The sequence below is a fragment of the Bos mutus genome, chromosome 8, assembly GCF_027580195.1.
Source record: "Bos mutus isolate GX-2022 chromosome 8, NWIPB_WYAK_1.1, whole genome shotgun sequence".
NCBI lineage: Eukaryota > Metazoa > Chordata > Mammalia > Artiodactyla > Bovidae > Bos > Bos mutus.
Window position 1 is genome coordinate 30,081,148 of NC_091624.1, and position 16,073 is coordinate 30,097,220.

Consider the following 16,073-nt stretch of genomic DNA (forward strand, 5'->3'; position numbering starts at 1 on the left):
AAACTTGAATTGGGAGTGAAGGATCAGCCAGTAGATGATTTGGTTGGAGGTGTAGACTGAGTAAGTTTATTGAAGACCATGAATGACAGGCAAACCTGAGACTATTTCTAATTCAGATAAGGAGGGATTGTTTCCCTTGGCTGATTATAAATACATTTAGTAGCTCTGAACAATGCCAAGTCATTGCCAGAGGATTTTTAGGAAAATTCTGAGATTTGTTTATAGAAAAGATAGCTTAAACTATTTAATTTTCAGAACACAGTGATGGGGATCATTATACCCTGACAACAACTGAAAACCTAAATTATTCAAAAAGTATCAATTATATACAAGACACTATTTTAGGTCTCCAGAGTTATCAAATGAGAATCAGAGATATATTCTGCTATTTTTAAAGTCCAGAGTTTACTAGAAAAGAAGATGTATACTTACCTAACTGATAAAAATTTGGAAGTCATATGTTAGAATAACTAGGCCAAAGTACTATTACATGAAACAGAAAAAGCGTAAGAAGGACAGCTTCTGCTGCTGCTAAGTCGCTTCAGTTGTGTCCGACTCTGTGCGACCCCACAGATGGCAGCCCACCAGGCTCCCCCGTCCCTGGGATTCTCCAGGCAAGAACACTGGAGTGGGTTGCCATTTCCTTCTCCAATGCCTGAAAGTGAAAAGTGAAAGTGAAGTCACTCAGTCGTATCTGACTCTTAGTGACCCCATGGACTGCAGCCTACCAGGCTGCTCCATCCAGGGGATCTTCCAGGCAAGAGTACTGGAGTGGGGTGCTGTTGCCTTCTCCGAAGAAGGAATTACCTACAGCTTATGTTGGAATTGGGGCAGGCTTTGTGAAAGAGTGACACAGCTGAGTTACATGCTGAGAGGTAGAGAGGTTTGGAGATTTGGGAGGTTAGGACAACAAAGGCTGAGTAGATACTGCCAAGTCTTACAGTATTTCTTGAGTCCAGATAGTTTTAACTATCTAAAAAAAGATTTTTAAAGGGAAAGATACATTCAGTCCACCTGAATTTTTTAACTGCTAAAGTGAGGGAAATTATTAATAGACAAGTTATCTTGAAAAATTAGACTGATTTTTCATATTGGAAAAGCAAAATAGAATTAAAAAAAAAAAAAAAGGAAAATCTCCAAAGCAAAATAGAAAGTAAAGGAACTGGGGGAAAGCACAGGAGAAACCAGGATTGAAAGACTACAGGGATTTAAGCTGACTGCCACTGTTGAGCCTGAGGGAAGTCAATACCATCTCATTAAAAAGAAAAAAAATCAGTAAAATAGTATTGTTTGCATTAGTCTCCAAGAATCCTTCAAGTTCTGAAATACTATGATTCCCTATCCTTATATTTCGCTTTATTCATCCTATAAAACTCAGAATTCATATGTGTAGAGGCAGGATTCTCAGATAAGATGATAGGTGTTTCCATTAAGTGGCCATGTACAATTGATACCATGGTTTTCATAGAGGGATAAAATATACATTTGAAAAGGGCTATTATTAAGTGCTTAACATTCTGTTAAGTCACTAGGTAAAGTCAATCAGAGCTCAATGAGGCCTTATATCTCTAAGCCTTTATATTGTTACTTTCCGATGCTCAGTCATGTTAGACTGTCTGCGACCTCATTATTATAGCCCACGAGGCTCCTCTGTCTATGGGATTCTCTCAGCAAGGACACTGCAGTGGGGTGCCATTTTCTCCTCCAGGGGATCTTATTGACCCAGGAATTGAACCAGTGTCTCTTGCATCTCCTACATTGGCAGGTGGATTCTTTTAGAAAGCACTATTTGAAGAAATACTATTTTTAAACTATTTATAATCTTCCAACCACTCTAAACAGAGAAACTGTTCAAAGAAGCCTTATCAATCTTCTAAGCAACTGGAACAATGACCAGCTAGGAGAAGAGTTAGAATCAAGCTATTTCGTAATAAGCAAAGAATATTTTTATCAGCCCAGGCCATTGTCACATTAGCTTATAATTACTGTCAAATATAATTTTTTGCTATAGTATTCTTTATGATAAACCAGGCACAATTCAAGGTGGGTCCTTTATCTATAAAATTTGAGGACTGAACTAGATATCTTTTATGGTATTCTAACATATTTTATTATTGGTGCTACTAACAGAGTCTGGCAGGCTATAGGGTCCATGGAGTTGCAAAGAGTCGGACAAAACTGAGCAACTAACACACACACTAATAACAAAAATAGTAACAGGTCATTGCATAGAATAAGAGAAAGAGCTTTACTCATCACCCCTACTAGTAAGCAATAAGTAATAATCATAAATACAATAATAAACATGTATGCCTTTCTGGTTGGAGAAGGAAATGGCAACCCACTCCAGTATTCTTGCCTGGAGAATCCCAGGGACGGCGGAGCCTGGTGAGCTGCCATCTATGGGGTCACACAGAGTTGGATACGACTGAAGTGACTTAGCATAGCATGCCTTTCCGGAAAAGGAGTACGTCAAGGCTGTATATTGTCACCTGCTTATTTAACTTCTATGCAGAGTACATCATGAGAAACTGTGGGCTGGAAGAAGCACAAGCTGGAATCAAGATTGCCGGGAGAAATATCAATAACCTCAGATATGCAGATGACACCACCCTTATGGCAGAAAGTGAAGAAGAACTAAAGAGCCTCTTGATGAAAGTGAAAGAAAGAGTGAAAAAGTTGGCTTAAAGCTCAACATTCAGAAAATCAAGATCATGGCATCCAGTCCCATCACTTCATGGCAAATAGATGGGGAAACAGTGGAAACAGTGGCTGACTTTATTTTTCTGGGCTCCAAAATCACTGCAGATGGTGATTGCAGCCATGAAATTAAATGACGCTTACTCCTTGGAAGGAAAGTTATGATCAACCTAGATAGCATATTAAAAAGCAGAGACATTACTTTGCCAACAAAGGTCCGTCTAGTCAAGGCTATGGTTTTTCCAGTAGTCATTATGGATGTGAGAGTTGGACTATAAAGAAAGGTGAGCACTGAAGAATTGATGCTTTTGAACTGTGGTGTTGGAGAAGACTCTTGAAAGTCCCTTGGATTGCAAGGAGATCCAATCAGTCCATCCTAAGGGAGATCAGTCCTGGGTGTTCATTGGAAGGACTGATGTTGAAGCTGAAACTCCAATACTTTGGCCACCTGAGGCGAAGAGCTGACCCATTTAAAAGACCCTTATGCTGGGAAAGATTGAGGGCAGGAGGAGAAGGGGATGACAGAGGATGAGATGGTTGGATGGCATCACCAACTCGATGGACATGGGTTTGGGTGGACTCTCGGAGTTGGTGATGGACAGGGAGGCCTGGCATGCTGTGGTTCGTGGGGTCGCAAAGAGTCAGACACGACTGAGCGACTGAACTGAACTGATGCCTTTCTGGCAAGAACTGAATGTGGTTTTGTCCCCATTGGCTCATTAGTGACATTACTCCAGCAATCCTGGTGACCTCACTGTGAGGAAGGATGCCCCAGCTTCTCATCGCCAAGAGCTAGAAGTGGAATACGTATTTACAGGTAACACCAGACTCTCATTCCTGTGCCTAGGTAACAGGTGATTTTCACAAATGACACTGTCTATCTCTCTGAATCAATCCTAGTTCTAAGGATAGAAATACAAAAGTCTTCTTCATGCCAACACTGGCCCCATAATTTTATACATACACACATACAACTTTAAAAATCTGATCTTTACTAAAATCACTTGGAAGAAAAACTTTCTGATGCAAATACTATAAAGTTAACATCTCAAGACAGAAAAATGATAAGACCATGAAAAATCCCACCCAGCAAGAGTTAATTCCACTGCATGGTGAAACCATACACTTTACTTACTGGACTACTTCATAAACCAGTCGTTTGTGAACAATTACTTTAAACCATCATGCCATTCACTATCCTGAAAAATAGGCTAATGGAATGCTGTATCTCCCCAAAGTCTGCTTACTGTAAATAGCCCATCTCTCCTTGCTGACTCCAAAAGCTGTATAAACATACTGTAATCAAATCCACCATAGCTCATAAAAATCCTTTCTTTAAGTAACCTACAAAATGCCAATCTAATACAAATACGAGAAAGAGAAGTTCTTACTAAGACAACATTTTGTATTTACAGTATTCTGAACAGTGCTTAAACCTGCACTGGTTATATAAAAGACTCTGTCCCCCATGCCACCTCCGCCCCCAGGCTGACAGCATGCTTAGTTCTCTCATTTACACCACGCTGCAGTAACATAAAGAAGGGTTTACTATTAATCCAGGTTTTACTACAAAGCGACCCGTTATTTCTCTGTCAAACACTGGCAAGAGTGCCAAGTGTCTGTCATCCCATTTAGGGGATTAAGTCTTCTTTTATAGTCTGGTACTTGTACCAATTTATAAAAATACAGATATAGTTTCTTCGAGTTGGTCACAGTCTATATTTTGGCTTGGATTCAGGCAACAGAGGTTGACTATGACAGCTGGCAGGAAACTGAGGGGAGAATACATCCTCCCCCTTTCAGTCACCACATCTCAGTTGCCATAGTGATTAATCCTTAATTGAATGCTGTCTTTGTATAATCTTTTCAGAAAACTTTAAGTAAGCTTAAGTTGAAAACATAACAGTTGACTGAAAAAATGAGGTACCACATCACACAGGTATAGTAGTTTTATGACAAACTTCCATATAGTAAAAGAACAAGTTAACTTTTATAAAGGTATTATCCATTTCTTCCAGTGCTTAAACATTCCTGTTTGGTCTAAGCTTAAGCCTGAATCACACAGGTTTTCCCTCTTATCAAACATCTTATCTTTTAAAATAAGCTGTTCTCAGAAACGGTTCTGAAATATCTAAGCACAACTGAATGTAAAGCAAGTTCTTATTTTATATAGTTTTGTACTGCTAAACAGGCATAATTAGAAATTTAAGGTTTTAATTCAACATATCTATCAAATATGTTCTGTAAGTAGAAATTAATTTATAAAAGTATACACTGTAAGAAACCAAAGGAAATATGGGAAAGACAGTATGTTTTAGAACTTTTCTTAATATATGGTTGAATTTGATTTGATTCATAGCTTTTGCCATTTTGGTTTCTAATAATTATATCAAAGGACTGAGAAACTCTGAAAGACTACAATATGTTATTTATGATTGCAGTGTACATTATTTCTCCTTTGTTAGTTTTTCATTTAGTATATTCCTTTGCAATTTAGTTAAAGGCTCTCACTTAGACTCAATTACAGTATTCCTTGGGAAGTAAAATACTTGCATATTGTGGCCGCTGTTAATCTTGTGTTGCCTTCATACAAATAAATAGGACTTAGTGTGTTTTCTTAGGAACTGAGGCAGCACATCTGCATCTGGCTGCAGACACAAACACATACACCGAGAGACCACACACGGACATCACACACACACACACACACACACACACACACACACTCTTTTCAAACACAAAGGTCTCTAATAAATCTTTGATGACAGACATGAAGCGCTCAAAAGAATTCTCAGTAAATCAAAAGATTCTGGATGTAAACCCCAGAAGAAAGATACTGTACTGGAGCTGGGAGGTCCTGGGATATTTGGAGATTTCAGAAAGAAGAGGGTTGTCAATATTTCTAATACTATGGCTGAGCCTTTTTGCCTTCATCTTTAGTTTATTCTCTTTTCCTTCCACGATGGTTTAAAAGTTTTTTTTCTAGACTGCAACTCCATCACTGCCACCTATCACCACACAGCGAGCTGCAAAACCTCAGTGAGTGACATACACATCTCTAACCAAAGCTGGTGGTGTGTTTCAATGATTTACTCATTAAAGGTGTTGAAGTATCATCAACCAGATATGATAAAATCAGTGGCGGTGAACAGTTTTTTCCTTAGAAATTCTGTGAATGACTTTGAAATGTCATCAATATTTCAAATCATCTTTACAAATAGTTTTAGTAAACAGAAACATGATACTACCATCATTCCATCTCACTGACTTTATTAGTTTCTAGTTTCCAGAAGAATTATAATGAAGAAAATCCTGAGTACTACATATAGAGATGCAAAACAACTAGTTTGATGGCAGAGTGCAGTCTCACTCATTTGAATGAATGTTGGCAGCCATGGAGATATCATGAGTTAGAAGCAATCACTTAAACTGATGAACCTAAGCAGAAACTAGATGTATCAACTCTAAACAGAAAAGTCACTAATAATTTTCACTCTAATACAGAAAAGCCTAAAATAAAATTAATATAAATTATAAAGCACTGAGTGACTTTGTTTTCATAAACAAAAACTTAGTCACATATAAAAATTTGAAAAATACTATATTAATAGCATAAGCATTCTTAGTTTTTTATTTAAAAGGAAGTTCAAAGCCCCAGACGGACTAGCACCACCCATTCTTTTACTTATAGTTAAATATGATTGCAGGGCTTCCCTGGTGGCTCAGTGGTAAAGAATCTGCCTGCAATGCAGGAGATGCAGGTTTGATCCCTGGGTCAGGGAGATCCCCTAGAGGAGGGCATGGCAACCCACTCCACTGTTCTTGCCTGGAGAATCTCCTGCACAGAGGAACCTAGCAGGCTGCAGTCCACGAGGCTGCAAAGAGTCAGACATGACTGAAGCGACTGGGCACGCAAGACTGTCTATAGATTATTTGTCCTTGTTGATTTTCACCTTCTAGGGAAGTTAAAGACCTGACATCAGTCTTATCCATTGGTTGCAATGACAATACTTACTATTCATTAACTGCTTACTTTCTGTCAGATACTGTTTAAAGCATTTTATAGGCATTACCTCATTTAGTCTTCACAAGAACCTTTTGAAGTAAGAAGTATAATTACCTGCATTTTAAGTGCAAGAAAATTGAGGCAGAGAAGGTAAGTAACTTTTTCATGGTCACAAAGGAAGTATGTATCAGGTAGAGTTATAATTCAGACAGACATCTGAATAGATTCCATGCCACAGACCAGTTATAACCATCAAAATGCCTCTGCCTTGAGAAGATTACAGAGCTCAACAAATTGAAGATGTCTCATTATATGAATTCTTTTATTTACTTCTAAATAAACTGAAAGGAGAAAAGCATGAGGTACGTCCAGGGGCTGGGTTTTATGTAAAAAATACAATAGGTTTACTTTTCGACATTGGTGAAAAACTAAGAACATCCTAAGTATGTATGATCACTATCTATTTTGAAAACTGATTTTCATATACCAAGACCTTTCTTTTTATGAATCTATCCATTTATTTAAATTTTTATTGGAGTATAGTTGATTCATAATGCTGTGTTAGTTTCAGATGTACAGCAAAATTCACTGCTGATTTCATCAATTATACATATACACATATCCCTTCTTTTTTAGATTCTTATCCCATATAAGTCATTACGGAGTACTGAGAAAAGTTCCCTGTGCTACACACTAGGTCCTAATTAGTTATCTATTTTACATATAGGAGTATATACCCAAGATCTTTCTTTTTTGATGATAAGTTTATAATACTGTCCTCAAGTGGTTGTTGTACATAAATAATACAATACAGCTTTCAAGATGCTGAGGTATAATGATACTATTAACTTGATGTATTAAATGATATAGGTCAAATCTGAGGGACTAAAATCTTATTGTCAGAATTTTATTGTATCAAGTACTGATTTAAAGAAGTTAGCTGATGAAATCGGAGAAGGCAATGGCACCCCACTCCAGTACTCTTGCCTGGAAAATCCCATGGATGGGGGAGCCTGGTGGGTTGCAGTCCATGGGGTTGCTACAAGTCAGACACGACTGAGCAACTTCCCTTTCACTTTTCACTTTCATGCATTGGAGGAGGAAATGGCAACCCACTCCAGAATTCTTGCCTGGAGAATCCCAGGGATGGGGGAGCCTGGTGGGCTGCCGTCTATGGGGTCGCACAGAGTCGGACACGACTGAAGCGACTTAGCAGCAGCAGCAGCTGGTGAAATGAGTATGTTTATATAGACCGTTCTTGCCCTGCTAGCATTGGTGGCATGGGATTGGCCTTCCAGCTTAATGGCTTTAAAACTTCCCTGAATATTTTTTATACCTACCATGATTCAGTCATTAAACACCAGGTTTCTTCGTATTCCTTGAAAAAGTACTGCTAAATTGGTCTATGTGTGATGAGAGAGATATACGGCCTCAAAAGGCATATCAGAAACTCCAGGGGCAGGGTATTCCCATTTGTTTCTCCTGGCAAGAAATGCCCCTCACTCTGAACATCACTGTGAAGAAACAAGGTTTCTGATGAGATTGTACTGTCTATCTCAAGAACGTTCAGGCTAAAAAAGGTTGAAAACTATTTGCATTGCTAATGTAAAGATGAAACTCCCTTCCCACCATTCCCAGTTAAAAGCAAAGTATATTTCCATCAGTGGTTTCCCTGGTGGCTCAGTGGTAAAGAATCTACCTGCAATGCAGGAGACACAGGTTCAGTCCCTGGGTTGGAAAGATCCCCTGGAGAAGGAAATGGCAACCGACTCCAATATATTTGACTGGAGAGTCCCATGGAGAGAGGAGCCTGGCAGGCTATAGTCCATGGGGTCGCAAAAAGGTCAGACTTGACTTAACAACTAAACAGCAAACAACAAAAAATATTTCTATCATGTTCCATTTTACAACTTTCCTTATGAAGGTTCCAAAGGGACTTTTTACTGCTTCTTGGTCCATTTTTGGAGGTATTATATGGCTATAAATTCCTTCTCTGAGAAATATTTAAATAAGCTAGTGATCAATATCCAGTTAAATTACTGTATTAACATGTACTACAGAATTTGCCAAGTTTTCTGACCTTTCACATTAAAGTCTGTTTGGAAAAGAACATGGTTTTAATAAAAGACATGGTTTAAAAGAAAAAAAAAAAACCTAATAAAAAATTAGCTGTCTGTTTAAAAGATTCTGATATGCTCCTCATTTTAATATAGCAAATTTCTGGCAAACCCAGCACATCTCTGCCTTTTTCATATAGCTTCTACAAGGTAGTACAGCTGTAGAAATGCTATCTGCAGTACTGCTTGAGATATGGTGTACTCCTAGGTAAAGTGAGAATATAAAGAAGTAGCATACTTGGGTCATGAAAGTGCTTTTATATGATTTGCATTTTGGAACTAGGCCTTTGGATTACATCAAAAAATGCTAAAGCACAGCCTTTCAAAGCCCAGTATTACAATAACTCTAAGAATACTACAAGACAATGTGCTCAGTCGCTTCAGTTGTGTCCGACTCTTTGCAACTCCATGGACCGTATGCTGCCAGGCTCCTCTGTCCATGGGGTTGTCCAGGTAAGAATGCTAGAGTGGGTGGCCACGCCCTCCTCCAGGAGATCTTCCTGACCCAGGGATTGTATCTCCTGTTTCCTGCACTGCAGGCGGATTCTTTACCATTGAGCCACCAAGGAAATTATAAGACAACTGACTGTTGTCATGTAGTGGTCCCCATTCAAAACGCCACGTGACAATTCTTTCAAATTAAGCACTAGGAAAAGCTTTGCTCCTTTTCAGAAGAACTGTTTTTGTGTGTTTGTTTTCATTTTTTTTTTCCTTTAAGGACATTTAGCTCAGCATTTCTCAGCAGGGCGTTATGGAATTTTGGGCAGAACAATTCTTGGCATGTGGGATGCTTCCCCACCTACCCTCCTGGGCCTTCCCGCACCCCATGACAGCCCTGCCTCCAGACTTTAATGCCAGTCAGGCACTCTGTCATCGTGACCACCCAAACTGTCCACATTTCCAAATGGACTAGTTAAGAAAATACTAAATACATTGTTCATTTCCTTTGTTTTGTCTACCAGGAGACTCAATCAAATTTGCCATTAAAAAATGTATCTGAGTAAGTATAGTATATCTTACCTACCTGCATTCTAATCTTATATATTTGCATTCTAACTTCCTCCCAGCCTTGAACTTCTATCTTAATTTCTATTTTCCTTGGTCATGAATTTTTATTCTGACTTAATTAAAATGATCCAAAATCTTTGTCAAACCAGATGTGTTCCTGTGCTCAGTCATGTCCAATTCTCTGTGACCCCATGGACTGTAGCCTGCCAGGCTCCTCTGTCCATGGAATTTTCCAGGCAGGAATATTGGAGTGGGCTGCCATTTCCTTCTCCAGGTGATCTTTCCAACCCAGGGATCGAACCCACATCTTCTGCATTAGCAGGCAGATTCTATATGACTGTGCCACCTGGAAAGCCCCCAAACCAGATGGGGTACAAATAAATGAAGATAGCTTGATAGTTCAGAGGTATTTTCCCCACTTCATTCCAAAAGTAGCACTAACTAAAAACAGAGTGTCACTGTTATATACAATACCAATTTTTCACTTGTACACCTAAAGTGGTAGAAAAACTACTCTTCAGACATTTAGCTCTCAGGAATTAAGAAAGAATAATAAGCCAAAGGTCAAGAAGCAACAGTTAGAACTGGACATGGAACAACAGACTGGTTCCAAATCGGGAAAGGAGTATATCAAGGCTGTATTTTGTCACCCTGCTTATTAAACTTACATGCAGAGTACATCGTGCGAAATGCCAGGCTGGAGGAAGCACAAGCTGGAATCAAGACTGCTGGGAGAAATATCAATAACCTCAGATATGCAGATGACACCACCCTTATGGCAGGAAGTGAAGAACTAAAGAGCCTCTTGATGAAAGTGAAAGAGGAGAGTGAAAAAGTTGGCTTAAAGCTCAACATTCAGAAAACGAAGATCATGGCATCTGGTCCCATCACTTCATGGCAAATAGATGGGGAAACAGTGGAAACAGTGGCTGACTTTATTTTTTGGGGCTCCAAAATCACTGCAGATGGTGATTGCAGCCATGAAATTAAAAGATGCTTGCTCCTTGGAAGAAAAGTTATGATCAACCTAGATAGCATATTAAAAAGCAGAGACATTACTTTGCTAACAAAGGTCCCTCTAGTCAAAGCTATGGTTTTTCCAGTAGTCATGTATGGATGTGAGAGTTGAACTATAAAGCAAGCTGAGAGTTGAAGAACTGATGCTTTTGAACTGTGGTGTTGGAGAAGACTCTTGAGAGTCCCTTGAACAGCAAGGAGATCCAACCAGTCTATCCTGAAAGAGATTAATCCTGAGTATTCATTGGCAGGACTGATTGATGCTAAAGCTGAAACTCCAATACTTCGGCCACCTGATGCGAAGAGCTGACTCACTGGAAAAGACTCTGACGCTGGGAAAGATTGAAGGTGGGAGGAGAAGGGGACAACAGAGGATGAAATGGTTGGATGGCATCACCGACTCAATGAACATGAGTTTGAGTAGGCTCTGGGAGATGGTGATGGCCAGGGAAGCCTGGCGTGCTGTAGTCCATGGGGTTTCAACGAGTTGGACACAACTGAATGACTGAACTGAATAAGCCAAAGAGAAGAAGATACTTTTTAAAACTTTTGATGTAAGTGTGTAAATAAAGTATCACTTTCATATAAGTCATATTTCTATAAAACAGTAATTTTAAATGAGAAGAGCCCTTGGCTCAGGAAACTCAAACAGGGGCTCTGTATCAACCTAGAGGGGTGGGATGGGGAGGGAGATGGGAGGGAGGTTCAAAAGGGAGGCAATATATGTATACCTACGGCTGACACGACTGAGCGACTGAACTGAATTGAACTGATGGCTGATTCATGTTGAGGTTCGACAGAAAACAGCAAAATTCTATAAAGCAATTATCCTTTAATAAAAAATAAATTAATTTAAAAAATCCTTTTGTTAAAAATACAAATTCTGTTTTTGTATGTGTCTTCATTTTAGATGAAAAATTACAGAAGAAATCTAATGATACACTTTCCTTTTTCCATATGAGCAGTAGTAGTTTTGGTTCTGATTAAACTAATTCCCTCAGAGTCCTCATTTTTGGCAAACATTCACTAAAGAAACTATCAAGCAACTCAACATTATTAGGCATTTAGATACAGATTTGTCTTTTAATATAAAACATTTTGTGAATACAGTGCCCCAAATAGTATTTTGCTTTTTACACTTATATTTATAAGTCATTTATAATCTTATTGGTACTTTTGAGGGGGTACTTAGAGAAGATCCTATCGAGGAACCTCTGTGAAAATGATATAAAAACTAGAGGTATATTATCTTCTTACCTTAGAAGTGCAAACAGCTATGTTAGCAGGAAGCTGAGAAAACTGCTTCAGTTCAAATACATCACGTGCTGCCCATCGACTCATGTGATTTTCAGCTTTGCTTGACCCAATCACATTCTGGTTTGAGTGAATGTAAGCCACTTCCTGAACACCATCTAAGAAATAATTGATGTTTATTAACTGATGTCTTATGATGAAACAATATAGTTCAAGATATACTTTAAAAATTATCAGCAACACATTTAAAACAGGTTATGCTTATTTTATTTTTAATCTTCAAGAAAAACACTGAGTTTATATGTCAATATCTCAATATTCTTTTTAAAAAATTGAAAAGAGTTCCAATATATCTTTAAACTCTTAGGTTAACTTAGAAATGACTTTGCCCTCTCATATAAGAATTTTTGATATCAGGTAACAATTTTTAGATTTAAGCGTGAAATGAGGAAAAGTCATTGTAGAAGATTGTTTCTATGAATTTGTCATCTCTGTTGATGTAAAAAAAATGTTTACTAATTTAAAAGTAGTGCTAACCTCATCTGTTCCTTTAAACAAGTACTTGATTACAGTTATGAAGTAGGAGCATGGGGTTTATGACCAGGGAGTTTTGGTCAGCTTTGTTCAGTTTTATTGTTTGTAAATTGTCTTTTTTGTACATATGCCCAGAGATTGTCAAGATTTGGAGGTTTTTAGGAAATGAAAAAAATTAACTTACAGCTTTTATCTAAAAGAAGTTTAAAAAATGGCTACTTTTTTTTTTAATTGCTTTGCTGCTAGGCACCTATAATTTACTTTTAAATTGTTGTCATTAAAAGAGAAGGCTAGAATTGAAGTCTATAAAACTCCCTCAAACACCTCTGACAGTGACCCTCAATATGCCCTTCAACACTTGTGCTTTTTCAGCCCTGAAACTCTCTGTCAGAATTGCCAATCATGAGAAAACAAGATGTTGTTAAATGACTAAAAGAGCAACCAAGATAATTTTCTCCTTAAATTTTGAAATATCAGTTAGGGTGTATATAGCAACAGTTTAAAACCATCCAAAGAATTCTTCTGGTAAAAAACTGACTCAGATAGTATTCTTAATTTTAATGACACATTTTATACATTCAAAATAGGTTCCACACAAACTATTACATCTTTTATATAAAAAAAAAAAAAAAAAAAAAAAAAACCCCAACTTGGCTGCTCTTTAAAACAAAAGTTCATGCAATAATTCTTCAAACCTAAAATCTAATTGTTGCACACAAACCAAAGGATAGTCTAGTATTGGTATTCCCTACTTCTTGAACATTTGCTTTTTACCACTTAGCTTTTCTGAAAAACTTACATTAGTACCTGTTTTCACTCTAACAGAAAGAAATCCGAAGAAGATTTTCACTTTTATGAAAAAGGGCAAAAAGCAAAACAGTGTTTGTTTGTAGCCAGAACTTAAAGAGGCAGCATACTCCTCAGGAGCAAGCGTGGCCCTGCAAAGCTCCTTTACAGGAACAACACTCAGGATCTCAGCGTTAAGCCATCAGAACTTTGAACTGTGTTGGTGAGTATCTGTGCTTTACCTGGATTTACCTCGTGCGACCATTAACAAGATTTATCCTAAGGTAATTGCTTCTTTGCTTTACGCCATTTCAGTTTATGAAAAATTACATAAGGCGGCTCTACTTTTCCATAGCAGGGCAAAATAGTATGTATCATAGTGAACTTTTAAATGAAGACTACTAAAAACCACAAGAGAAAGCTTGTTTTGTCAAACACAATTATTAAAGTTTGTACATCAAAATATCAGATTCTTTCTGGTGATTTTTTGGGGGAATAAATCAAGACACTTCTGAAAGCAAAGCTAACTCAAAAATCACTAATCTGATTGTCAGCAGATGATGGTAAGGGGAAGCAGTTTTTCCAGCTCTCTAAAACATGAGAGTAACCAGACTGCAAAACCAAAAGCCAAGGACAACGCTTACAACAAAATTAGATGACAAGATATTCCTACTAGCTCTAAAATACAAGAAGCTAGGCTCAGCTCACTAGTAGCTACACACTCTGTAGGCATCAGGGCCTGTGTGAAGGAGAAAGGAAAGGGCAGGGTGGCATCTGATGGATCTGAAAACAGGAGACTCTAGCACAACAGGCTACCTGGAGATCAGCAGCTGTATTTGGGAAGATGTTCCATTCTCTAAAGCTGAGTACAGAGTACATGGGGCTTGCCTAAGGGGCTAGGGCAGGCTAGCCCTAAGGAACTCCCCAAACTGACCCCCTAGGGCTCCCAGGCCAGGGTCAAGTAAGAAGGAAAAACTGCTAGGGTGAAGTAAACGTGAACAGAATAGGAAGAATAGAAATGAGGAAAAGAGATGGTCAAGAGCAAAGCAGGGGAAATGGTTAGAAACAATAAATCCCAATACTGTTTTGAACACTATGCAAAAATTACAAATATGAATCTCTGTGAAATTAGAAAAGATTTCCTAAATTCTGCCTCATTTTTAAAAATTCAGGGGAAAGAATTTGTATAAAAATGAGCAAAGGGTCAAATCTCATAAAAATTATAATGGAAAAGAGAATAAGCAGCAGAATAACATCCCTAAATGCCAGAAAGACAAGCTTACAAAACAAAATTGTAACTAATTTCAAAATTAGGTAAAAGACTTCAAGAAAATGGTAAAACATAGGGATCAGCAATACAAATCAGACTTTTAACTACAAAGGGCACAAACTGTTATTAACAAGAATCTCAGAGAATATTACTCTTATGAGTACTTTCTGGGATCTACTAGAAATAAGAGATCTATTAGAATATAAGCTTCAGACAATCAAAATGACTAGAGAGACACTGACATGAAGACTAATGAGAAGCATTAAATTTATAGTTACCTGCAAACCAAGAATAAAAGTCTAAGAGGAGAGCGTATAATGCAGTAACTGTATTCTGACAGTGAACACATATCCATTTTAAAAACAGGCAAAAATGGGAGAGCATATGGATAGTCGGCCCCAAACATTAATGTTTCCAGGAATCACACTACAATAGTATTGATAGTTTTATTATTTGACTTTTGTGTAATATGGATACAAAATGAGTAATTATGGGACATTATAATTAAATCATTCCCTGTGTGCTTAAGAACCAGGATTATCAGTAGAGAAGAAAAAGTATGTAAATATGATAGAGAAGAGGTTAAGTAAAAGCTCTAGGTGTACTCAGTCACTCAGCTGTGTCCAACTATTTGCGACCTCATGTAGCCCACCAGGCTCCTCTCTGTCCATGGGGATTCTCCAGGCAAGAATATTGGAGTGAGTTGCCATGCCCTCCTCCAGGGGATCTTCCCAAGCCAGGGATCAAACCCAGGTCTCCCACATTGCAGGCAGATTCTCTACCATCTAAGCCACGAGGGAAGCCCAAGAATACTGGAGTGGGTAGCCTATCCCTTCTCTATACCCCCAAATAAAGAATAAATATGGAAGCATGAAAATGAACTCATAAAGCATTGTATTTTATCTCATATATAAAAATACATACATGTCACACATATATAAACTCACATATACATATATATACACACACACACAATTTATAATAAACATAATTTATCCACTGAAAAGACCCAGAAATAATAACTAAGCAAGTAGTAGCAATGATCATTTCTAGCACCAGATTGCGGTCTTGAAACACACTTTGTCACTAAAAGAAACCAAGACTTCTTAGAGAAATGATTGATTTTAGGTCTGAGGCAGAAAATGCATGAGATGATCCTGGAGTATTGTGTAATACTAGATCGCTATCAAAGATGATTAGCATCACGTCAAAGATCTAAGGAATCAAAATGCTCATGTTTAAAGGCTCCCACTGTCCAAAGATGGGAAAATTGAGCCTCAATAATGGTACTAATTGAAATGAATTTAGACTCATTAAATGTGCTTGAATCAATTAATTAACAATGATTTTAAGAAAAGAAATTGAAGGATGACTAAAAGTT

The 16,073-nt window shown here is 37.8% G+C and overlaps 1 protein-coding gene across 3 annotated transcripts in view; it reads right to left on the reverse strand.

Annotated features, from left to right (window-relative positions):
* The window catches only part of ERCC6L2 (ERCC excision repair 6 like 2), a 156,570-nt gene that overhangs the window by 22,894 nt on the left and 117,603 nt on the right, over positions 1 to 16,073 (reverse strand). For 2 of the 3 annotated variants that reach the window (XM_005895844.3, XM_070375321.1), the window contains one exon: positions 12,106 to 12,260. In XM_005895844.3, the coding sequence (XP_005895906.1) occupies positions 12,106 to 12,260 (155 nt within the window). Of the gene's footprint in view, positions 1 to 2,773; positions 3,493 to 12,105; positions 12,261 to 16,073 lie in introns of those variants that run through there. The other variant, XM_070375322.1, reaches the window with a different exon arrangement.